The following is a 26611-nucleotide window of genomic DNA, read 5'->3' as shown; positions in this document are numbered from 1 at the left end:
CACAGTTCCTTCTAATCAATAAGTTTATTTGCTAGGTCGCAAGGTTACAGAGTCCGCTTTGTTAGGCGGATGGTCGTGGGTTCGAATCTCGGTAGAAACCTCTTAAACAAAATAAATAATAAGACCCTATTATTATCAAAACTGGTCAGAAGGTCGCACAGCGAAACTACTCCAGGAAATTAATAAATGGCGTGTTTTGGTAGGGGAGATCTAGGGTAAAAAAAAGTCTCTCTTATAATTATAACTGGCTAGAAGGTCGTCCAACAAAACTTCTCTAGGAAAATATAAGTGGCGATACTTGGTAGGAAAAACGAAGCTCGGTTTGGTAGAGCAGTAGGCGTGAAAAAGAAAGGGTAAAAATCAGTATACACAAGGACGGATAAAAAATAAGCATGCCGCTTCTCAATAGCCGGATATAACGAAAGTGCGGGAAATAATAGAAGTACGGGATACAGTAGACACGTGGGCTCATCTCATAAAAGATCAACGATTCTGGTCGCAGTTATTGATTTTTTTTCATCTGCAAGTGTTACACATTCGAATAATTTTAAACAGTTACAGAGTTACAGTTTAAGTACTGTCTCATAATTTTAAATTCAAATTGCAGTTTGTTTATGCTAGTTTGTTTTCAATTTCTACTCAATTTTATTATATGTTTTATGGTGCTCTGATTTTTTTTTCTAAATTTTTGGCTGTTCGCGAACTTTTAGTAAATTTTTGAATTAAGTAGAGTATTTTAGTCTCAATTTCCGATAATTGAGGGTTGCAATCCAAATTATAAAAAATATGATAAGGATAGTAAGTCTCGTGGTACGATGTTGCGCTCTTTTTCTTTTCAGTTTAGGTTGTACGAATCTGGGATCGAGTGTCAGTGGGATCGTAACGTTAGCCCCGCAATTGTCTTGAAGCACTAATTGTTTGTGTAAAGAAAACAAAATGTCAAGTTCCGGCAGCGGGATGTAGCATCAAGTCATTGCTTTGCATATTATAACACAGTATAACTTTTTCTTGTTACCAACGAAGACGCAGAGCTTCTCAATTCCTAGCGCCTTGATGGATTGACAAAAAAATAGAAAGAACGTGGTAATTTAATTTTTACAGAAATTCCTGTTGTTGAATTTATTGTTCTTTTTTCATGACATTGGTCTGTACATATAATTTAACAAGCCTTTGTTTTTTTTCTTTGTTGTGAAACATTGTATTAACCATCTCCTGTATACTCTACTATTTTCCAGGTCACTTGAAACAATCATCATCCCACCGACAAATTCTAGAATATAATTCCCTTGCTGTTGCAAGTTGACCATTTAGAATGCACTTAAAAGAGGTTTGCAACCGAAGGTGCATCCTGACATCCGGCGGGGTGATCTTGGTTGCGTTTGGAGTATTTTTCACCTTCTGCTTTCAAGCCGTCTTCTTAGATATACTGCACGAGGTAAGTTTAGTTTTCGACTTTGTATTCTAATTGAACTTAAAAGTGTCATCTCTAGCCTTAATTAGCAGTGTAACGGCGTGTGTGCATTGCACTGCCAACTACAGCATAAATCATCGATTTTAATTATCGGTTAGGTTCAAACGATAAATTGACCTCCATTGGCAAGTGATTGACTTCAACCGGCCGACCGTGTCGGCTTTATGACTTCACATCACAGCTTGCAGCACAGATTCCGCGATTTCAATTGACCGTTTGTCTCTATCCTGCGCAGGAACTCAAACTGCGGCCCACCTCCCGGGGGTACGATGCCTGGGTTTCACCACCTTTCCCCCTCTCGATGGATGTGTACTTTTTCAACTGGACTAATCCGGAGGACCTCAAAAATCACAGCACTAAACCGATCCTGAAGGAGCTGGGTCCCTATCGGTTCACGGAGCGACCGGAGAAGGTGGACATTGTGTGGCACGACCATAATGCAACGGTCAGCTATCGGAAGAAGAGCGTGTACTATTTCGACGAGGAGGGAAGTAATGGTGCACTGGATGATGTGATCAGTAGTATTAATGTAGTTGCACTCGTAAGTACTTAATCTATACGAGATTATAACTTTGATAACAGTTTAACTATTAGATTGGAAGTTTTGGACGATGAAACAGATCGATTTTCAATATGAAATACAGTTTGTACGATTTATACCTGCAGTTTGCAGGTCAGTTTGCAAGATAAAAACTGGTTTCCTTCTGCGGGTTATTCCAGTTGAAAATATGATGTAATGTTTTAGATATTAACCTAGACAATCGACACTGTTTTTTTTTATGGTCACGCGACGCGAAGATACAGCGTAGTTTCGCGCCTAACGTGAGAACCCCTTTACGGAACATCAATTCAGGCCAATGTTTGTGATGCGCGTCCAGCTCATCTGCAAACCATCGAAATGCAAGTCACTATATAATGAATTTCTTAGATAACATCATGAAAACTGGTTTAGCGTAGCTTTTTGTATTTTCCGTCACACCATATGAGTGTGACAAATGAATGAATTCTGAAGAAACTTGCTTACCAGAACTGACGCGACCGCTAAACAACTTCAAAGTCAAGTTTTGTTGTATTTTTCGGAATCCCCAGAAACCGTCGGATTAGTTCGAAAGCAAAAATAAATATGCATACAAAGTATTGCGTAAGATTTGAACTTTTTTTGTTGTAACGAAGAAGAAAAACTCTTTAAAGAGATGCTATACTGGAGAAAACGAGTATCGGGCAAGTGAGTGGAACTCACATCCTGTTTTAAGAGGTTATATACCTTTTTGCTCGAGAAAAAAAGAGGAAAGTTTGGAACTTTTTTAAAGCCTTTAGCACATTTTTCATTGCATAAAAGTAGTAATTTTTAGAAAGTTTAGTTAATCAACAAGCAATAAAAAAATTATCCCGTGAAATATTGAAAAATCGGGAATTTTTTACCAGAAAGTCAGATACACAACTCTTTCAAAAGTTTAAAAAATGCGAATTTGGTCTCAAATACCAGTGAAGGTTATAAACGGCAAGAATAAATCGGAAAATATGCCTAAAATTTTTAAAGAACTAGAAGAGGAAAAAATATCAATTTGGTTTAAAAAATATTGATAAAAAAACGTAAAAGCGAAAGCATCAACGATATTGATGCTTTTTTTACTCGCCCAAACGATGTCTACTTTTCTATATACAAAACTACTAAATACTAAAACTACTATTTCTATACACAAATATTTACCAATCAGAACTGTCAGTGGTGGATTTTGATTAGTGTATATAGGTGAGAAAACAGCGTGCGGAGTGTGCTAAGGCTGCAACTATTAGCGAATTTCTTTATTCCCAGAGCTCACCTAGGGTTATCTGACATCTCTTTATTGCATCGTAAATAGCCATATCGTTTCTCTATTCCTGCGTTGATTTCCACTGTTTAGTGAAATAAAGAAATTTGCTATATGTCAGCATAGTTTTTGTAAAGACAATAACAAACCACACAGAATTATTAGTGATTTAACACTCGACCCTTCCTTATTGTAGCTAGAGCAATTGTTCACAGGCGAAAAACACGACGCTCAACGTTCGGTGACTTCAACTTATGAGAAACCCAAGTTCCTGTTTTAAAATAATATTTAAAGCATGCAATCGCTTGAACATTTCTTTGCGGGTTACTCATAATATAGAAGCAAGCTGTTCCTGTATTTGGCATCCGTACTCATTGGGGCGCCAATGGGATGACTGGGAAAAACTTGGCCTTCGTTTAAAGGTAGGGTTAAAAGTTTCGTCTTCTCGAAACAAGCACTCATGCAAAATTTGAGGTAAATCAAAGTTCGAGAACACGTGCCTCAAAGCGAAGTTTTAACTTTTTGACCAATGAAAAAAATGCACAGATAGCATGTCATTAAATTGTTGATATCGAAATAAAGCCAAATCACGGTGCTCCCACATACAGTTATTAAAAAAAGCACCGAAAGATTTGAGTAAACTCAGGGCCGGATTTAGACGCTGGGAGGCCCGGAGCAAATTTGTCTGTGAGGCCCTCTTTTCTTAAAACATTTAGAGGTAACGTTCTGGAAGGTGACGAGCAAAAAAAAGGTCGCCTCAGGACTAGGGGGGCCCTGATTACGCTTTTATAAAAACATTCCTGAAAGTACTTAGTTACATACAAACAGAATCACTTTCGATGCTTTTTGTTTTTACACAATTCTCAAGTATGCACATCGTTTTATGAATTTCGAACCTCCTATTTTGAATAGCACTCAAAAGTAATTATTTTCATTTATTTCATGAATTTAGCGTATAGCGTTTAACAATCATCTAGCTAAATTTTCCAGTTAGCGGATTAGCGATTAGCGTCGCTAAATTTTCAGTCAGCGGTGCTAAACACTGGTAAAAGTAGAAAACTCGAAACAACGAGATGCGATGATTTACTTGTCATGGGAAAGAAAAACAACCCTACATGGCTACATACGTTTGCTAGTGTATGTACGGAAAATGTCACTTATCGTTACAATAAGCAAACGCATAACAATGTATGAAGATCATTAAAGCCTAGTGTTATAGAAATTCCGATATAGAAAATCTTTACATGCGACATCTACTCCTGTACTGTCAGAGCGGCATAAGATATGGTGTCGAATATTTTTTTCTGGGGATATGCTAGAATATCAGCACAACACAAAATCGAATCTTACTTATTTTTATGAATCCATTGAAAACGTTGATTCACAGACTAACAGACATAACACTTCGAACAAATTGTCAATAAAACCATCGTTCGGATTCCAGTACTTTACGTTAGTAAAACTAGCTCCATCTGCGGCCTTGTTCGAGCGCATGTATTTCGACATCAGTGCTAGCGTTACGGCATGTGTCAAATGGGGTACCACAAAATATGTATGAGTTTGCATGACAGCGTCCCAAGCGGCGTTGTCGCGCGAAGACTGTTATTGGATTGGGAATTTGAAATGATCGTTTTTTTTGTGACGATGGAGCTAGGTTCAAGTGTTACGTCTGTTAATCTGTGGTTGAATATTCGAGCGCCTCCACGAAACACAGTAGTTTTAGCAAAAAAAGACAACTGGTGAAAAACACTACACTTGAAATGCAAACTTTTATTAAGCAGACAGTTCACTCGTACCGGCGTTAGGCGGCATCCATAAATTACGTTACGCCCATAGGGGGGAGGGGAGTATCCTTTAGCGTTACGGTTTGTTACACAGGAGAGGGGGGAGGTGAGTTTAGCGTTACGTAACAAAAAATCTCTGGAGAGACTCTTCAAAAACGAGCATAATAAAATTAAAAATAATAATTAATAAAATTAAGCAATTCTTTCTACAGCGTTACGTAATTTTTATGGGGGAAAGAAGGTTACATATGGGGCGGTGGGGGTCCAAAAATTGAGTTTTTTTGCGTTACGTGATTTATGGATGTCGGCTTAGCTGTGCTGCCACACTCTTCTCAAGCCCCAGCTAAAAAAAATTCTAAGTCCCATAAAATCGAAAAATATATTTATGCAGAGTCTTTATAGAACTTCAAGGAAAAAATACATGAAAAATTATTTGCCTGCTCTGCCGGTAACGGCAAGTCGGTCCCATCTGTAAAAATATGAAATCGAGAAAACTGCTTCGAAAAATATTTTATTTCCGCTCAGTTATCACTTCATTTACATGAAATATTTTGACAATATTCATGCTTAAATATAGTTTGCATACTAGCCTGCACTTATTACGTAGTAAAAACCACTGAAATCATTGATTTAATTATAAAAACCTTGAGTGTGACTGACTTGCCGTTACATTCTATATCGAAAAGAAAAATAACCGCCATTCAGTCACATTGTCACATTGTCATGTTGATGCTATACTGCCGGTACCCGCATAACTGTCCCATACTGATTTTGGTCATTTTTGAGTTATCATCGGGAATCGACCTAATTGTTATCATATTTTCTGGAAAAAAAATTAAAATTGATACTTTTGTATGGCAAAACATGGAAAAAATACCAAGTTGTTTTTGTCCCATATTGAAAGTACCCGCATTACAGTCCCACTGCATAGTGGTACAAACTGTAAACATATAATTTTGCTCCAGATTAGTGTATATCGGATTATTTTAGGCATATAGAAGTATGTCCATTAATTACCTAGACTAATGTTGTTTTTCTGTAGTACAATCTACGTTGCCGATGATACTGCCGGTTGCTGGTTGAATTTATCTGTGATGGGACAAAATATGCGAGTATTTTTGAAATGTACCCGCATATTTTGTCCCATTTTGTCTTTTTTTCAAGTTATATAACGTAAAACCAATTCCATCCATGGTTTTTTGTTCTCAACGATAAACTTGTGGTGCCATGAAACTGTCATTGGTTCTGGATGTAATTGCTGGAAATCCGAAAATTCACGGATAATATTCAATCGCCGTTTTCTCAACATGTTATTTTTCATTATGGGACAGTTATCCGGATACCGGCAGTATAGTGCTTGTCGACGTGTTGTTATTCGTTGCCGTGGAAATCCGTCAATCCTTCCAGTTCGGAAGTGTATGTTATGTTAACAGTTCCAAAAATGTCGGTGTTGGAAAATTTCATGATGTAAGGAACCGATGAAAGCTCATCCGGATCCGGATTCGGATGAGCTTTCATCGGTTCCGAACATCATGAGGGACTGCAGTTGGTTTATCCGACAACAAATGTCAAGATGATCAAAATCCTTTTAAGGTTCGAGCATCACCTTTGGCGATATCTTGGAACGACTTCCTAGATACTGATGGGTGCTTTCTCGATACTGAAGATTTTCCGGATAGATCCACTTAGAAGCGAACCAAGAAAAAAATGAACCTGAATTCATATTAGCAGTAATTGCTGCACATAAATTCATCACCATTTCAAACTAAAACTGACTTTGGGACTGACTTTCGGTTATTTTTCCTCTGGGACTGACTTGCGGTTACTTTTCATAATGGGACAATTCGACTTGGTATTGATTTTCACTTTTGTTGAACATTTTGTTGAACACTCAATGATAGGCCAAAATCCGGTGCTGACTTGCGGTTACCGGCAGTGAGCAATTCTCGCTGAAACCGTCCCACTGGTGACATGAGGTCTTTCAAAAAGGATATTTTTATGTCTTGAATTGATTGAAAGTAGCGAAAAAATAAGAAAACCACTTTGGTTGGTTCATATTAATGGACCCCTCGGGCACAAATCGGTTAAATGGTTTTTGCAAAAATTGATTTTCGAGCAATTCTTGATCTTTTAATTGATTTATTTCTCTGGAATTTGTCATTGAACCCCTGCAACCAACACATCGTTTTCAAGAGGAATGATGGAGCTTTCATTTGAAGTAGAAAAAAACCACCGATTTTAAATTTGACATCACCATTGGAAAGCTGAGAAAAAATGCTCTAAGATACATTCAAAATATTAGGTGAGCATTGAGGCACAGAACAGATATGCAACTTCGAACAAAACTCTGCAGCAAATCGGTGCCCAAGCTTTCGCATTCATTTTTTGCTGTTCCATCCTACATTGATTTTACAGTGCATCGTACGAACAGTTCGCTCCAATAGTTTGAACATGCACCAAAAAACTATTTTTTTTTTGCTTTAATAACCAGGCAAAAAGGTGATCTTGAATAGTTGAATCTATCAAAATCAAGTTCACAGGATCGACCGCACTTCACACAGGACCGCATTCAAGAGATCTTTGAAGTGGAACTTCAGTAACAATTCACAATCAACGTCAATAGAACAAATTAAACTAAAAATCTTTCAACCATTCAAACATTGTCTAACATATTTTCTTGGATCGTACACCTCACGACTGTTGAAACTATTTTAATCCGTTAGTCGATTTACTTGAATATTTTCGTTGGACTTGGAAACCGAATTTCTCGATCAACGACAATATTTTTTTCTCGTGCCGTTTTTATACCTAACATTGCTAGAAATGCATATCAGACGCGCTGTACCAGCACTGCATATCAGACGCGCTGTACCAGCACTGCTTACGACATTAGGTACAATGTAAAAAAATAATTGTCGTTAGTCAAGATATTCAGTTTTCAACTTGGGCAACAATGAAATTCATTAAAAATATATCTACATAAAAACCGTTGCACGTATGCGGGTGGCACTGTACGTTTATCATGAAAAGGCACTCTCGCTATACCAGCACCGGGGAGAACAAAGGATTCTCTCGACGAAAAAGCGGCGAGAGCTCATACGGTCCTTTTGTTGAATGAATGGAATATAAGCGTGATGAAATTTCGAGTGTAGAATGCATTCTCTCCACCGCTAGATGTCGATACTTAAAATAAAGAGATTTTGTCTCGTTTTTGGTTCTTCAGTTGAACAGATGTGATTGAGGTTATCTTGTCATTCTGGTCACTTTTCAAAATCGAGCTTCAAACAGTTCAACGCATGACGCGCGTCCAATATCAAATCAACGCAATATACTGAGCCTGTGGTGTGCGTATGATGTGGACAGTCAGTATTTCTAGTTCACAGGTAGTAAGTGCACCCACGCACCGTAATTTTTGAATAGCCTTTAATCAATTGGCTGAATTTCGTTAGGTAGCAAACGTACCCGTTTCGTCGATAAGAAATAGCTAGGGATCAAAAAAGTGCTGATTCTACTCTTACTTTATTTACGCGAAAACTGTCCTCCGTACAGGGAACCAAACTTTGTTCTAGCAAAAAAATCGTAGAGAAGCTTGATCACAAATTACGTTACACTCAAGGAGGAGCGAGGGAGTGAAGAAATAAACATCGTGAATGCAGTGAAAAGGGATCAAAGATACGATTTTTTGCTTTACGTAATTTTGAACAGACCCAAAGTCACACAGGCATTGGGCCATCCACATTCCACGTGGACAACTTTGGGAAAGGGGGACTGTGTGATGTCCACGGTCCATACAACATTTTGAGAACTTATATGAGAAGTTGTGGGAGAGGGGAAGGGAGAGGGGGAGTAGTAACAAAATCTTTAAAAATCTGTCCACGTGGAACATGGATGGCCCCTAAACTACACTACACACAGACACACACCACAGACTCAGCATGATTTGATATTAGCCGCGCGTCATGCGTTGTACTGTTTGAAGAACGATTTTGAAAAATGACCAGAATGACAAGGTAAACTCAATGCTCACCTAATGTTTTGAATGTATCTTTGGGCATTTTTTCTCAGGTTTCCAATGGTGTTGTCAAATTTTAAATCAGTGGTTGCAAACTTGCTCAAAAACACGTTTTTCTGATAAAATCCAAGATAGTGGCGAGATCCAAGATGGCGACCATTTTTTTTCTACTTCAAATGAACGCTCTATCATTCCTCTTGAAAACGATGTGTTAGTTGTAGGGGGTTCAATAGCAAATTTAAGAAAAATAAATCAATAAAAAGGTCAAAAATTGCTCAAAAATCTATTTTTGTAAAAACCGTTTAACCGATTTGTGCCTGAGGGGTCCATCAATATGAACGAACCAAAGTGGTTTTTTTTTTTTTCATTTTCTCGCTACTTTCAATCATTAAGACATAAAAATATCCTTTTTGAAAGACCTCATGTCACCAGTGGGACGGTTTCAGCGAGAATTGCTCCAGTGCTGTTCTGATGAATTCTCGAACTTTTCGTCGAATACCTCCCATCAATTTCTGTACAGTGGCAACGTTGACCGTATCGGCCATTATTTCCGCCACTCCGCCATATCAGATGATGTTTTGATTGATTTGCCACACTTCTTCAATTTACGCTTGACTGTTGCCCAATTTCATTTGATGGAACGAAACTGTGGGCAGTTTAGCGGAATAATCCTTTTTTCGATTACATGCTTGTTCCAAGCGTAGCGTAATGGCAGCTAGCTATCGGGCCAGAACTTCACGGGGTCTTCGTGAGACTGGGTGAACAACAAAACTATTTACTTCTTCCTGTAAACTTGTCCGTTCATGGAACATTCCCCTTACGGTTAGCAAGGTAAAATTTCTGACCCGGGATTTGTCCATAGTCCATTTCGACGTATGTTTCGTCGTCCATCATAATATAGCAACACAGTACTACGGTATTCTATCAGGACTTGCTCGTATAGCTTTCTTGCTCGGGTTTTTGGCAACCAGGTTCGGTTTCAGTGTCTTGTTGGGATGTTTGCCGGTGTGATACGACCGTAATCCTTCACGCATACAGATTCGACGAACTGTACTATGTATGTGCTGCATTGAACGTTTTCGCCAAATTACGGAGGGAGACCTCAGGATTATTCCGGACTGCCCAGATGACCTTCGCTCGTCCAATTTTCGGTCCAATGTTCCACTTCTACGTTTGGTTTGTTTAGCGCGATCCACCGTCAAAGTGTCCCGGTTACGTTTGAGCACGGTATTCACAGTCGATTTCGGTGCTTTGAGAACTTAGGCGAACATTCTTCCTAATCAAGTTGGATTTTTAACGTAGGTGTGCACAATTTTGTCTTGTCTCTCGTATTCCATTCTGGATAAATTTCCAACGCGTGTACCAATCCTGACGAAATTTTCACCACTAAGTAAACAAACCTTCCAGATCAAAACGCTTTCATTGGTTTCTCGGTACGAAAACTGCAGTAAATAAAAGGAAACAAACTGCATGGCGACAATTTCTGCGACGAATTCGGCGCGTTTTGTTTAAAAAAAAAATAGAAAAATAGTTTTTTTTGTACTGCGTAATTCGTTCCATAATTGAATCATTCATTGAAAAAAAGTGAAATAAAAAAATATTAACAAATATAAAAGAATGCAAACAAAAAATTAAGAAAGTTAAAAACAAATAAAAAAATTCAAATAATTGAAAAAAAAAACAACGTTTAGGGTTAAAAGTAAACAAATAAATATATCCTGATCAAATTTTTTTCAAAGTTTGACTGCAGTTACATTAAAAAATAGATGCAATGGATAGATTTTTTTGCGTAAGAAAAGTGTTTTCTGATTTTAGGTGGGTTAGATAAAAATGAAATTCTTCTTCATGGTTCCGTAGTAGGGCACCTATTTTAGGCAGCTTATGCGGCCTCCTGTGTATTCAGACGAAATACTCGAAATGTGCAAAGTGAAATACAAACATAAGTATATCAATTTGTTTCAACTCTCTGTCAGCTCTTGTTTTTAGATTTTAAATCTTGTTTACCAGACTTAAGCAATAATCAACTGAGCTTCCCAACTGATGGACAGTACTTGAAACACCTCGAATCTCTTCTAAGCAGTTTGCATCATGGCGTCTGAATGGCTACAATTTAGGTTGATTTTTTCGATTGATGTTTATTCAAAGATTTTTCTGTGTTCAACGAGCTAGTTGATCAGAGTTTTCATTCAATAAAAGTGCAGATATTGATTGAAAATCAGAAGTTTGAGGCCCGTTTTCTTCGACTAATCATAATAGACACCATTGCTCAAGCCGTTCCTTACCCTATAAGGCCATTATTGCAAGCTGCTTCAAACATCAATCCAGGTTTATGAACACTTCAAAAATTTGCAAAACTTGCATAGCTCGAAAACTCATCAATATTGTGCGAATTTGCGGTAACTTTTGATTAGGTAAGAATTATGGATAACCAATGTGCTTTAGCTATGACGCAAGTTTTATCTCATCGATAACTTGATAAAATATGTTGAATATGCACTTAATTGCATATGCAGTGTTTGTGTGATTGAATACCTAGCACACGCCATTGTTACGTGAAAATTGCATTAGATGATGATTACATCGTATAAAACAAAAAAAATCAACAGCTGCTCAATAACAAAAATGAAAATGATTGACGAAAATCAATAAATCGTCCTGCTGTTCTGTTTTCTTTTTCTCAGTCAGCAGCGAATCGGGCCCGAACGTGGAACTACGTCAAACAGAAAGGTGTTTCGATGGGACTGAACCTCTACGACCAGGACGTATTTGTCGTGAAAACTGCCGGTGAGCTACTGTTCGATGGCTACGAAGACAACATGGTCCTGATGGGAAAGCAATTGTTCGACGCCAGCGAAGTGCCCTTCGATCGGGTCGGTTGGTTCTACACGGTAAGTCTATCTTCTATTTTATCAAACCCATCTGATGAGCACTTATCTGATATTTTTTTTTTTTTTTTTTTTTTTTTTTTTTAAGGGGGGATTTGTTAGTAGCTTAAGTATTTATGATAAATATTAGTAAATAATGAGTATGTGTGTCCAATCACAAATGGTGACTTCTCAACACTGTTAGAAATTTGTAATTTTAATTGTTAGGATTTGTTTGCTTTCGCAATTAGGACTTATCATTCGTAGGGCTTTAAACCTACTTGTCAGAAAAGGGGAAGTAAACTTACAACTAACTTAATTGCTAACTTATTGGCTATAAAGAGAGCTTATCGTAGCAATTGAGGATTGCAACGATTTTTGTCGAAAATTGTTAATAATTTTATTTGACATAGCTTCTAATGGTTCAACACCAGTAAGTCTATGTAATTCGAGTGTACCAAACCGAGGAGGACGCTTCAAAATCATTTTCAGAATTTTATTCTGAATCCTTTGGAGCGTTTTCTTCCTTGTTGAACAGCAACTTGACCAGATCGGTACAGCATAAAGCATTGCTGGTCTAAAAATTTGTTTGTAAATCAATAGTTTGTTCTTTAAACAAAGTTTAGAATTCCTGTTAATGAGAGGATATAAACATCTCGTATATTTGATGCACTTGGCTTGTATACTCTCAATGTGCTCTTTGAAAATAAGTTTTTTATCATAAATTAGTCCCAAGTACTTAACCTTGTCGGACCAACTTAAAATAACCCCATTCATCTTAACAACGTGATTATTGTTTGGCTTGAGGAAAAAAGCCCTAGGCTTATGCGGAAAAATTATCATTTGAGTTTTAGAAGCATTGGGAGAGATTTTCCACTTTTGCAAGTAGGAAGAAAAAATATCTAAACTTTTCTGCAATCGACTGCATATGACACGAAGACTTTTTCCTTTTACGGAAATGCTTGTGTCATCGCAGAACAATGACTTTGTGCATCCTGGAGGCAAATCAGGAAGATCTGAAGTGAATATGTTGTACAGGACTGGACCCAAGACTGAACCTTGAGGCACACCTGCTCTGACAGGAAATCTATCAGATTTTGAATTCTGATAGACAACCTGCAGAGTTCGATCAGTAAGATAATTTTTTAAAATTTTGATTAGGAAAATTGGAAAATTAAAAGTTTGCAATTTCGCAATCAAACCTTTATGCCAAACACTGTCGAATGCTTTTTCTATGTCTAAAAGAGCAGCTCCAGTGGAATAACCTTCAGATTTGTTAGCTCGTATCATATTAGTAACTCTGAGCAATTGATGAGTTGTGGAATGCCCATGGCGAAATCCAAACTGTTCATTTGCAAAAATTGAATTTTCGTTGATGTGTGACATCATTCTGTTAAGAATAACTCTCTCAAACAGTTTACTTATTGAAGAAAGCAAACTGATTGGTCGATAACTTGAAACTTCAGCTGGGTTCTTATCCGGTTTTAAAATGGGAGTAATTTTTGCATTTTTCCATAATTTGGGAAAATATGCAATTTTGAAGCAGCAATTGAAAATTTTCACTAAAAATTCCATTGTGCTCTCAGGGAGATGTTTGATTAGTATATTAAAGATTCCATCGTCACCAGGTGCTTTCATATTTTTGAAATTTTTAATAATTGATTTAATCTCATTCAAGTTAGTTTCAATTATTTCTGCAGGTAAAAAATTCTGGGAAGAAATTAAATCAAATTGACGTGTGACTTCATTTTCAATTGGACTCACAAAATTCAAATTTGAGTTATGAACACTCTCAAACTGCTGAGCAAGTCTTTGAGCCTTTTGTTCATTGGATACAAGAAAACGTTCACCATCTTTTAAAACTGGAATAGGCTTTGAAGGTTTCTTAAGAATCTTCGACAGCTTCCAAAATGGTTTTGAATATGGTTTCAATTTTTCAACTTTAGTCTCAAAATTTTGATTTCTCAGAAGAGTAAATCTATGTTTAATCTCTTTCTGTAAATCTTTATAATTAGTTTTAAAAACAGGGTCACGAGAACGTTGATATTGACGTCTGCGGACATTTTTCAAACGAATTAGAAGTTGAAGATTTTCGTCAATTATTGGTGAATCAAATTTCACTTGAGCCTTTGGAACAGAATAATTCCTGGCATCAACAATTGCACATTTTAATGCTTCCAAAGCGGAATCAATATTCACTTCGTTTTGCAAATCAAGCTCATTATTGAAATTTCTCTCAATATGAGTTTTGTATCTTTCCCAATTAGCTTTGTTATAATTAAAAACAGAGCTCATAGGGTTTAAAACTGATTCATGTGATAAAGAAAAAGTTATTGGAAGATGGTCAGAATCAAAGTCAGCATGTGTGATCAAATCACTACATACATGACTTTGATCTGTCAGCACCAAATCAATTGTTGAAGGGTTTCTTACAGAAGAAAAGCATGTAGGACTATTCGGAGACAAAATAGAATAGTATCCTGAAGAACAATCATTGAATAAAATTTTGCCATTGGAATTACTTTGAGAATTATTCCATGAACGATGTTTAGCGTTAAAATCGCCGATTATGAAAAATTTCGAACGATTTCTGGTGAGTTTTTGTAAATCACCTTTAAAATAATTTTTGAGCTCGCGTGTGCATTGAAATGGTAAATATGCTGCGGCAATAAATAAAATCCCAAGTTCAGTTTGAACTTCAATTCCCAAAGTTTCCATAACTTTCGTCTCAAGATGGGGAAGAGCACGATGTTTGATTCGGCGATGAATAACAATTGCAACTCCACCGCCGGAACCCTGAATCCTATCATATCTATGAACCACGTAATTGGGATCATATTTTAATTTTATGTTAGGTTTCAAAAATGTTTCAGTAATAATTGCAATATGCACATTATTTACTGTTAAAAAATTAAAAAGCTCATTCTCATTGGCCTTCAATGAGCGAGCATTCCAATTTAATATTTTAATTGTTTTATTTAAAATCATTGCTAAATTTTAAATTAGAAACAATTTTAATAGTAAAATTTGTGCCTATTTGAATGGCTTCAAACATTGATTTTGCCTGCAACATGGCGTTCATAAGATCGAACATTGCCTGTTGCAAAAAAGAAAGTTTACCTGCCGTAATAGGCCCCAGGCAGTTGACATTAGAAAAAATATTTTCGGCAGCAATATTAGCTGGAGTAATAGGTGTACAATTATTTTCTAGCGTGTTTTGCTTACCCATATTGACGGTCATTTTCGAACTACCAACACTAGGCGGTATAATGTTCGAACTACCTGTAACCTGTGCATAAGTTAAACGGGTATGCAAAGCAGTAGGTAAACTATGCGTCACTGGTACGCTTGGAGAATTTTGTTTTGAAGTTGGTTTTAATTGAGAAATTGAATTTTGTTTACCTTGCCTTGCCTTAACAATTGCTAAACGGACTGGGCATTGATAAAAATTTGACATATGGTTGCCGTTACAATTCGCACAGCGAAAATTTTTACTCTCCTTCACAGGACATGTGTCCTTTTTGTGAGAAGAGTCTCCACAATTAAGACATTTTTGGTCCATGTTACAGAATTTGGAACCATGGCCATAACGTTGGCAAGTACGGCATTGGGTGATATGCTTTTCACCTCCGCCATACTTCCTATAAGTTTCCCACTTTACACGCACATTATACAAAGCATGTGCTTTTTCAAAAAATTTTAAGTTGTTAACCTCATTGCGGTTAAAATGAATTAAATAATTAACAAGGGAAATTCCAGTTCTCTGACTGTTTTCGCCTCGTGATTTTTGTTTCATTAGAATTACTTGGGTAGGGGCTATGCCAAGTAATTCTGTTAAAGTAAGTTTGATCTCATCAACGGTTTGATCGTTGGTGAGACCTTTCAAGACAACCTTGAACGGCTTGGCGTTCTTGGTGTCATATGTAAAAAATTTGTACATCTTGTCAGTTAAATACTGAACAAGACGATCACGACCCTTTACTGAGTCGGCTAATAAGCGGCATTCACCTCTACGGCCAATTTGATAGGTAACTTTAACGTCAGAAACAAACGTTGAAAGTTCCTTTTTGAATATATTAAATTCAGAAGAAATAGTTACCACAATAGGTGGAACTTTCTCCTTTTTTAAAGATTTTATATTTTGTATAGTTTCATTATTGGTAACTTCCATTTCACCAGCTTCTTGCTCAGGCAAAATATCAAAAGGATTGTCACTACAGACACTCGATGTGTCAGAAAGAGATGCCTCTCTTTTCCTCCCCGCAGCGATGCGAGGTTTCTTTTTCCGTCCAGCCATTTCAGGTGATACGAAAAAAGTTAAAACAAATGTTAAATTCAAAAGTAGGTAGTCTTGAGAAAGACTGATGGGAAATAACTTTCAGGTAGTCTTTAAAAGACACACTGACAAAACACAAACTTTGAAGCTATAGGCAGTCAAAGACCAGTCCACAAGCAACCGAAAAAACGTCTGATCTGTAGGACAGTTCAAGACGCACTGCACTTATCTGATAATTTTTCCTCATTCCAGCGAAATAATTCAGCCGACTTGATCGGACATTATAACGTTCACACCGGAGTGGATGACATAGCGAAAATCGGCTCGATGGCCCAGTGGAACTACAAACCAAGAACAAACTTCTTCGCCGATCACTGTGGTATGCTGAATGGTTCGGCTGGTGAATTTTATCCACCCGATTTGGCTAAGGACGTTCCGATACAACTGTTTACACCCGACATGTGTCGTAGCTTGCCACTGGACTTCGAACGAGAGGAAGTGGTCGCCGGTATTCAGGGTTACAAGTATGCTGGAGGCCCACGAACGGTAGACAATGGTACCAAGTTTCCCGAGACCGCCTGCTTCAGTTCCGGAGAGATTGTACCTTCCGGTGTGCTGAACATCTCGTCCTGTCGGTTCGGAACTCCGGTGTTTATGTCGTTTCCGCATTTTTACGGAGCGGATGAGTATTATCTGAACCAGGTGGAAGGTTTGAACCCGGACAAAAACAAACATCAGTTTTACATGACGTTGGAACCGGTGAGTATTTTTTTTTTTTTAAATACTTAAAATTATAATCGTTCTGTTTTCAAATACATTTCAGACGACCGGAATCCCACTGGATGTTGCGGCTAGGTTGCAGTTGAACATACTTATGGAATCCCACCCTAATATAGCGTAAGCTGGAATTTTGTTTTTTTAAGTAGCAAATTTCAATTTTCTTCTTTTTTTAGTTTATACGAGGATGTTCAGCGAATGTTCTTACCGGTGCTTTGGTTCGAGCAGCACGTCACAATGAAACCGGAGTTTGTTGGTGAAATTGCTCAAGCTCTCAGTATACCGAAAACAGCTCGAATCTGTGGCATTGTCATGCTCGTTCTAGGAGCAGTCATGATTGCTTGGTGTCCGGTGGAACGAATGCTTCTTCTGAACCGACGCCGTAACACAGTGAAAGATACCGTGGGTACCGAGAAAGCGCTGCTGCAGCAAAACCTTGCCAAGTCTGCGATCCTTCTGCCGGAGAAGGAAAAGGAAGCTTCCGGCAATGGTAAGCTGCACCAGGCGTCGATCGTTGAATCACATCCGCTAATCGAGACCAAGGCGCTTCGATTGGTCACCGAAAATGGCACTACAAAGACGTGAAACGGTCCGCGGCCGCAAAACAACGGACAAACTACCAAAAAGACTTTCTTCTCTCAGTTTTCCGAGACAGGAGAGAAAGAAGCGTTCCAGTTCTCTGAATTTACTTTTAGGAGATTAGCTGTTAAGTACCTGTTTGTATTGAAGAAACACAAGTTGTTTTCTTGTGCTTTTGGCGGGTGTTTGGTCCGAGCCAAACAGCGAACAATAATCCCTAGGAAAATATGACCATGTACAGGAAATGGAATGATTCCTCATCTTAGTGTTAAGTGCATGTTACCAGTTAATCATAGTCATGTAGAAGTTTAGGTTAATATTCTAAAAAAAAAAAAAAAAACCGAACCAAGTGCCAGTACGATTACAGACGGACCAAAGTTGCCACTTTTTTATGGGAATTTTTACGAAACTTTCAGAGTCTTATTACGGTACAGTTCCTGTGTTGCAGGTGAATTTGATGAAACACAAGCAAAAAAAAAAAAACAATGAATAGAAAACCGAATACCGGTTGACCGGTTATCGGTTGATTGAAACAAGTCTGACCAAATTGCTTTTAGGCCGAATATTCCCAAATGTCCTACACAGATGACAATATATCGTAATAGTTCAATAATGAACTTATGGTCTATAAAGCTAGCTAATGAGATTGTATCCTTATTTCTTCTTAGCCAGTGAATCTGCTGGGCATCAGAAGAAATGCGTTGTGGTTATGTACTTTCATGGTTAAATCAACAACATGGTGTAACCTGAGAGGTGTAACGATTTGATAATAAAGTAGGCGCTGGAAAATTGTTTGCTCTGCTTGGAGATTAGGAGACGATACATCACTTGGCAACAGCTAGTAACATTTTCGGATTTGTTTAGATATATTTTCTCTACAGCAAAATGATAAGTTTAATTTTTAGTGTGTTAAGTTGTGAAATGTTACTTGAGTGTATTAATATCATGAATATAGAAGGCATGGTATGTAGCATTATTGAAATTATAATTAAAAAATGCTTCTAATTCACAAGTTGCAAGATGTGATATTCTTGGTGAAGTGGTTTTGCCAATGTTTCTGCTTTTTGTCACAGTGAACTCGATCTTTTTGTTAGAAAAACTCTCGCAAATCGTCAGTGTTTTTTAATGTAATGCTTACCAAAACTCATATGCGTTCCGTTCATAATTTGTCGAGTGGTTTGAAAGATGTAGAAACGTAGAGACGACGCTAACAGTTTCTTATTGGTGCTTATTACGGGAGTCACTTCATGGTGGAATATATTTCACTCTCACGCTCACTTCACTTTTTTAGACCTATTCCCGATTCCACCTCAAGTGAGGTGACAAAAATCACCTCCGTGGAGTGAAATTGACAGTGAAATGAAATTGGGAATAGGACAAGTGAAATGAGATTGTTTCCCAGCTCAAAAATCTCTAAGTCCCAGAAAGTCGTTTTTTCCGTTTTTTTTTCAGAATAAACCAGATCTTGACGTGTTCTGCATTTCTATGACAATCGGCATAAAAAAATGTTTTTTCGGTATCGAAAATTTACTGAACTAGTGCATTTTTTTCATCGGGCAAAAAAATGAAAATTTTACCGCTTTAAGGCACGGATCAAATTCGGATTCGTTTCGTTACTGAAGAATAAATCCAATATTTACCATTAGATCACAAATCAATCAACTTTAAGACTTATGGCATCTTCGTGGAATCATTTCACCGTTCAAAATAATCGTGAAATAATTCCACGCGAAACGTCGCTTTTTCCGTTCTCACTTCACTGATATGACACTCATAATAACCCAGATTCCACCAAAGATGTCACTTTGCGACGTTTTTCTCACTTACGTGAGTCCCGTAATAAGACTTTATTCACTTCACTCTGATTTTACCGTGAAGTGACTCCCGTAATAAGCACCATTCTAAATTTAAAAAAGTTCAATATTCGAAAGTTCGAGTTTGTAGTTTGTAAAGTGTGGATTCGATGACCATGGGAAAGGTTAAAAAAAAAAAAAAAAAAAAAATAACCCAAATTAGTTGGAACTTGCTGAAAACTTCTGTTGAAAAATTCCAAAACGAGTTTGGTGAAAAGTGATCCTTAGTAGCTTAATTATTCGCTCTGCTTCCGACCCATGACAAGTTCAAAAAAATCAATTTGTGGGATCATCGACTATTTACAGACTTCAAAGCAGCGTATGATTCGGTTATTGGGCTGATGGGATGTGGTTAAGAATGGAGCTCATGCAATAGAAAACATCCACTCCATGGGGTTTTGAAAGGTTTAAGAATGTTGCACTATATCGTTTTAAAATATATTTTAAGACTTGTCAATATACTGTGAAAATATTGAATCGTGAACAATTTTCGTGAAGGTTTTGCCTTTCTCCTAGAGAGTATAGCAATCACTTGCAAAACCGAAAGTATAAAAGTGCTCCAAAGGGCCGAATGGCATATATCACTCGACTCAGCTCGACGAGCTGAGCATTTTCTGTATGTATGTATGTATGTATGTATGTATGACCGATTTTCATGAAATTAATTGCAAATGAAAGGTCTTGTTGCCCCATAAGACCCTATTGAATTTTATTGTAATCGGATTTTTAGTTGAGAGGTTATGTTTAAAAATGTGGAAATCACGAAACAACAAAATCTCAGAAACTACACAACCGATTTGAACAAAATTGGTCTCAAAAGAACGGGGTACCTAAAAAACCCTTAACTTTTGAATTTCATCAAGATTGAACATGTGGTTCAAAAGTTATGAAAAGAAACGTGTTCTGAAGACTGTTTAATCTCACTCATGTTTCTCAGAGATGGCTGTACTGATTTTCATAAAATCAGTGTCAAATGGAAGGTCTAGTTGCCCCATAAGACCCTATTGATTTGTTTTGCAATCGGACAATTACTTTGCCTGTTATGTTTAAAAATGTGAAATCCAGCTATGCAAAGGAACATATTCCGAAGACTACTTGGACTCACTCACTTATCTCAGAGATGGCCGACCCGATTTCCACAAAATTAGTGTCAAAAGAATGGTCTAGCTGCCTCAGAAGATCCTATTGAATTTCACTGTAATCGAACTGTCACTTCATTTGTAATGTACCAACTTGTGAAAATCACGAAACTTCATTATCTCAGAAACTACACAACCGATTTGATTATTATTATCAGATGAGCGGGCTAGTTAAGGGTTAACTGATGAATTATGATTGAACACGTGGTTTCAAAGTTTGGCTGCCCTACACGTTCCCATTTCATTTGATTATAATCGAACTTAAGCAACCGTTATGTATTAAATTGTCAATAAAACAACGATAGTCTATTATCTCAAAGATTACATGGCTTATTTGAACATAACTAGTGTCTTACGAACGAGTCATCTCTCAAACTTACAAATAACAAACTTCATAACAATTCGATATGTGGCTAAAAAGTTATGGAAAGAAGAGAAATTCAAAGACTATTTAAAACTATACCTGCTTTGATCGATATATGTGGCCTCAACATCATTTAAATGTGGTATCGTACTATTTGAACGTTCCAAATTCATTGATTTCTTGCAATGTGTTTAAAGTCTGCAAATGCACGACGAATCGATCATAGGATATGATCAAAGTCAAATAACGAACCGTTTGAAATGATTGGTTTTATCGAAATGACAATATCCTCAATTTTTGGCTTCTGTACATCGCCTTAATTCTGAATATATTCATATTGGGTGGTATTCTGTATTTTTCAGCAGACTTTCTGTCATCAAACACCGGAAATACCCATATTGGGAGGTATTTTTGGTTATTTTCCGGAAACTAAAAGTGGTCGTCTTTAATTTCAAAATGGTGTCCAGGGTCAATGTTTGAATTCTATGCATCATCACGTTTACGGAAATATCCATATTGAGTATTATTCGGTCATTTCCGACTGTTGCCTATAAGTTGCCATTTAGCAATTCAAAATGGTGCCAGTGGTCAATTGTTAGCTCTTTGCATCATTCTGGTTCCAGAGATACTCACATTGGATAGTATTTGTTTATTTTAGGCTGTTTTTCACAAACCGGTAGTCGCCATCTTGGATTTCAAAATTGTATTTGAGATACTGGTTTTCAGAAGCCGAAAGTCGTCATTTTGGACTTTTAAATTGCCTGTGAAATTAATTTCTGTCATCTGGGCGTAATTCTGGTTCCGAAAACATTCATATTGAATGGTATTTGGTCATTTCCGGCTGTTTGCCAGACACCGGAAGTCACCATCTTAAAATTCAAGATTGTGTCTGTGATCAATTTTTAGCTTCTGTGCATCTTTCTGGTTCCAGAAATACTAATATTTAATGGGAATCGTCCATTTCAGGCTGTTTTCCAGAAACCGGAAGTTGCCATCTTCAGGGTGGCCACTCAAAACCCGAAATTAAATTCCCGGTTTTTCCCGGTTCGTTAAAATATTTTTCCTGGTTAATTGTACTTTTGAATTCTGTAGTTTTTCATGCAGTTAAGGAATAAAAAAGCGTGACTTTCGATTTATATCTCAATATGCTCTAAGTCACTTCTTGACGTGTTCAGCCTTCTTGAAATCAAGAGATATAGTCGCAAAAAATCGAAAAATGTGACGGATGTCACCTTTCCGAGAGGAGATGTCTACAAGTATCTTATGAACAACGCATATAATACTCATTACCGAGGAATTCTAGGCCAAATTAAGTTTGAAGGAATCGTTTTTACCTCAACCAGATAAGATTCAATATATAAAAGAGTATTTTCATAACACTTAAAACACGTTACTTCAGCAGCTCACGCATCTCCTCATCAATATCAATTTCGTGCCCTCCTCTGGCAACCTGTACTGTATCGTACACCAAGCGCTGCGCTACAAGTCTGTCTTTTTCCAAATTCATGACTGCGCACTCCTTGTTCACGGAGAACCTCGCTCCAACGTGGCATTGCCATGCGATAGAATCAGGATCTTCTTAATGAACACAGTAAAGTTAGGAAGTTTCTTGCCTGAAGCAGCTATCAGATCTCTACAAAAAGTATCAAGGTAGGAAGTCAGCAATGTCTTTGTCGAATGGATACTCAATAGTTGTGAGTATTCTTGGCGACATCTATAGGCGACATTTGCTCTAGGCAAAATTCGAGCCATTTGAATGCTACTTCCAGGGAGCTTACCTTGGTCAAGTTAGCTTCCAAGAGGAAGATGAATGAAAACAAAAACTGTTTTATGCACTGTAAGATATGTCAGCCATCTTTTCCGGGTCACAAGACTAGTCTCTTTTTGGTTAAGTATTCGAGGAAACTTACTTAAGAAATTTTGGTCTTGTGATCGCCATGAGATGGCTGACAAAAAATGGGTTTGTATAGCACAATTCCACCCCCACTGGCACAATATCACCCCGGCTTGTAATGTTCGGTGAAATTCCCGGTTTTTTCCCGGTTTTTCCCGGTTCCAAACGATTCCAGGTTTTTTCCCGGTTCTCCCGGTTTTCCCGGTTGGGTGGCCACCCTGCATCTTACAATTCAAAATGTTGTCTGAAGTCGATTTGTGGCTTCAGTGCATCGTTACGGTTCCGGAAATACCCATATTTGATGGTATTTGGTCATTTGCCGCTGTTTTTCCGACACCGGAAGTCGCCATTTTGGATTTCATAATGGTGTTTGGAGACAATTTCTGGATTTTGAACGGCATACTGGTTAAAGGTAAACTAATATTGGGTGGTATTTGGTCATTTTCAGCTGTTTTCAGAAACCGGAAGTCGCCATCTTAGAATTTGAAATGCTATCTTTGGTCGATTTTAGCTCCTGTGTATTATTCTAGATCCGGATATTATTATATCGGGTGGAAATCGGCCATTTTTGGCTGTTTTCCAGAAACCGGAAGTTGCCATCTTACAATCCAAAATGTTGTCTGATGTCTATTATGGAACATATCTGTTGCCACTAAAAACATTCACCTGCCAATATGGTTCCATTTAGTTGATTAGTTCGCGAGATGTGCAGAAATTTGTGAAGAAACATGTACTTCCAGAAGAGGGAGGGGCGTAAACCATTATGGACATATTTGTTACCTCTAAAAACATTCCAAACATACCAAATTTGGTTGTATTTTCTTGATTGGTTCTTGAGCTGTGCGAAATTTGTGTTTCATTTTCATGGGATCCCTCCCTATGGGACTCCTCCCTTCCAGAAGAGGAAGGGGTCTCAAACTATCATAGGAACCTTTATCGGCACCAAAAACCCCTACATACAAATTTTCACGTAAATCGGTTCAGTAGTTTTCGGGCCTATATGGATCAGACAGACATACAGACTTGTCTGTATTTTTATATGTAAAGATTACAACATCAATATTTTAGAACCTAAAGAGTGAATATACATTTATTGGATTGAAGCAGTCATGTAAATCTATTTTAACAAATAAAAAACTGAATGAGAAAGGCTGGGTCTGACCGCTAGGTGGATTAATTTAGGTTTTTTAGGTCATTTTTAACATCAAGAACAATATTTATTCCTCTAATAGGTTCTATAAGTGCAATGAGCCAGTACTTTTGGAACTGACTCAACAAAACAGTGCGTTTTTTTCTGACGGCCTTACTTTCCATGGTACAGGCTTCAGTGTGCTCTTGTTTAAAATTAATGAGAATCAAAATTTTGATCAACCCTCCAAAAATTTGTCAATAAAACACAGCAACTTGAATCTTTCAGTTGTTGAAACGTCTCAGCAAAGTGCAATATGAGTAGGACGCATTCATCAGGGATTGAAACATCTCCAACGTCATCGGAAAAACATTGCCCAATGTTAACTGAAAATCAGAAATAAAGACAGTAATTAACCATTCAAAATATTGCTACCTACCTCCAGCGGACGTTGGGCACTGAGGCTAACGAGCAGAAGCTTTTTCTTGATCGATTCCTCCTTGTCCATCCAAGGTCCATTGTAAGCAGCCTCAGCGATTTTAATGCTTTCCTCGCGAACCTCGTTTGCGTGCCAGTAGAACGCGAATACCTGCGTCACTATTGTCACAGAATATGGCACAATTACCAAAACCTGACTCTTATTGGCGGTCTAAAAAATAATACTACTTTCAAAAATCATATCTTTTAAAGAAACCTGTTTGGGAAAGAAACCGTATTTAGTAGAAATAGCAAGGAACAAAGCAAAACTCCAAATGTCATAAACTCAAAAAAGCATATGAAGGTGACCAAGGAGTTTAACTCAAACACATAGTCTTTGATACGCAAATGAGTTTCGATGATCCTGTTCACAGTGTTGTGTAGATTTTTTCCATCCTTGTTCTTCACAGTATCCTTGAGTGTTGTCAACTGATGCTGTAATGTTTTCATCTGAATCACGCCGAAAATCGTAGCCGACATGAATAAATTAGTGAATGGGACGTACATGCCGCAGGCAGGACACATCCAGAATGCCTGCAAGGCATATAAAATTTCATACTGAGGCGAAGCTGAGACATTCACCCCGGGAATGTACATGCTGAATAACATTCTACGGTTGCTGCTAAACAGAGGAGAAATAATGAGACATACTGCGGTGGTGCATGAAACTGCAAGATTGCCGATAGATAGCGTTCTTGCTCGCTTCGTGAGTCTCGAAATTATTCCCAGCACAACATGGTCTTCGATTTTCTAAAAGAGTGAAAACAGCATGAATGGTGTATTACTCCCACAAGCCCACAGCCGTACAAACCTCCATTTCCTTGTACTTGAATGACACTTTTTCCAAAAATTGTTCAAATTTATCACGAGTGTACACTACGCTTATTGGACGCAGCTGTGAAAAAATCTCCATTGAAACCATAGCGGCTTCGAAACTACTCACCTTCGATCGAACACTTACTATCACATCAAACCCAAGCACAGCAAAAAATGCATTAACAATCATTTGCTCGAAATCGGCTCCTGACATAAAAAGATCAGCGAACATAAACGCATTCAGCAGAAGTCCAAGTACGATCCCTATATAGCGCCTGAAGTCATGTCTATAAATGTACGACCAAAAGTGCCAAATGTGGACGTTGATCGAAACTATCGGACAATTCAAACTGTTTATCTTCGTACTCTTCGGCGCCATTGCTTACCGTGTAATGAATGGCGAAAGTCCTTTGCTTGCATAATCCTCAAAAAACACCATTTTACCGGATGGTATCACTCTCATAAATACGGCGTTCAGTTGCGACAACAAGACAATGATATTGTCGCAATATTTCAGCTTTCTAATGCAACGTTGCAGAAATGTTTTGAAGAAAAGTTGTAAATTCACTCCACACATAAGCTACTCGAAATTAGACACCGGGCGATAGGATATCAGCACGAATGTCAACGCTTAGTTTTTGTGGTTTAATTTCACAAATTTTCAGCTAGAGGCGGCTTTGAAAATATGACAAATCATGTAATCTTCAGCGTATGATTAAACAAAATAACAGTCGATTTACAATCAGCCTTTGCTATTGTAGAAAATCGCATTAAAGTGTATCCTGCTCGAAAAGCAGATCAAAACACCATCAAAAGAAGTACCTTTATTTGGTCGTTCCATATCAAGTGTCCACGCCATCTGGACACGACCTTCATGGATTACACAGTAAGAAAACTTTATGTCGAATCGCATGTAAGAATTGCCTCCATCGCTTATGATGGAAAATTCCATAATATTCCACGCAACTTTAAATGATATTGTACATAATTTTCAAATAAAATCGTGGTTTACGTCAGAATCAACAGAAATTTAAATGATATTGCACATAATTTTCAAACAAAATCATGGTTTACGTCAAAAGCAACTGAAATTTGAATGAGAAAATATTTTACGTGACGTGTAATATTCAGAATTTTTTACTGTGTAGGCTCAAAGTTTTGGGAATTATTCATCTAGGTTTACATTGAAAAAACTCCAATTTTGGTGTCGATTGGAATACCCCTGCTTTGTGGGACCCTCCTCATTGTTTCAAAACAAAATTTTTTCTTACAATTCATAGACGTAAGATGTCCGAAAAATACTGATAGATAATTTTCAATAAAAATAAACAAAGGAATCCAGAAACAATAAAAATTGTTACTGGA

General features: G+C 37.5%; 2 protein-coding genes across 5 annotated transcripts in view; one reads left to right on the top strand and one right to left on the bottom strand.

The window, feature by feature from the left end:
- Positions 1 to 18110, top strand: part of LOC129730031 (protein peste) — a 43544-nt gene extending 25434 nt beyond the window's left edge. For all 4 annotated transcript variants that reach the window (XM_055688996.1, XM_055688995.1, XM_055688997.1 and 1 more), the window contains exons 2-7: positions 1236 to 1435; positions 1707 to 2012; positions 11760 to 11966; positions 16471 to 16977; positions 17042 to 17115; positions 17172 to 18110. In XM_055688996.1, coding sequence (XP_055544971.1) covers positions 1313 to 1435; positions 1707 to 2012; positions 11760 to 11966; positions 16471 to 16977; positions 17042 to 17115; positions 17172 to 17580 — 1626 coding nt within the window. In that variant the 5' untranslated portion in view covers positions 1236 to 1312 and the 3' untranslated portion in view covers positions 17581 to 18110. The remainder of the gene's footprint in view (positions 1 to 1235; positions 1436 to 1706; positions 2013 to 11759; positions 11967 to 16470; positions 16978 to 17041; positions 17116 to 17171) is intronic.
- Positions 18111 to 24159: 6049 nt separating this feature from the next.
- On the bottom strand, positions 24160 to 25625 carry LOC129729155 (odorant receptor Or2-like). The gene is made up of 5 exons (XM_055687636.1): positions 25392 to 25625; positions 25242 to 25325; positions 24665 to 25180; positions 24393 to 24602; positions 24160 to 24339 (listed from the first exon to the last, which is right to left on the bottom strand). Exons 1-5 carry the CDS (start codon positions 25623 to 25625, stop codon positions 24238 to 24240), a joined length of 1146 nt encoding a protein of 381 aa, XP_055543611.1. The 3' UTR covers positions 24160 to 24237.
- Positions 25626 to 26611: the final 986 nt, after the last annotated feature.

Source organism: Wyeomyia smithii, chromosome 3 (assembly GCF_029784165.1).
Source record: "Wyeomyia smithii strain HCP4-BCI-WySm-NY-G18 chromosome 3, ASM2978416v1, whole genome shotgun sequence".
In the NCBI taxonomy this organism is placed as follows: domain Eukaryota; kingdom Metazoa; phylum Arthropoda; class Insecta; order Diptera; family Culicidae; genus Wyeomyia; species Wyeomyia smithii.
This window is presented reverse-complemented; position numbering and strand designations above follow the sequence as displayed.

Bases quoted from the DNA above. Each gene is read 5' to 3' on its own strand.
- LOC129729155 (XM_055687636.1), bottom strand. From the start codon at position 25,625: ATGGCGCCGAAGAGTACGAAGATAAACAGTTTGAATTGTCCGATAGTT. The intron at 24,603-24,664 runs GTTTCTTTCCCA...ATTATTTTTTAG, and splicing joins TGCTATTTCTACTAAATACG to ACCGCCAATAAGAGTCAGGT. The intron at 24,340-24,392 runs GTAGGTAGCAAT...TCTGATTTTCAG, and splicing joins GTGCCCAACGTCCGCTGGAG to TTAACATTGGGCAATGTTTT.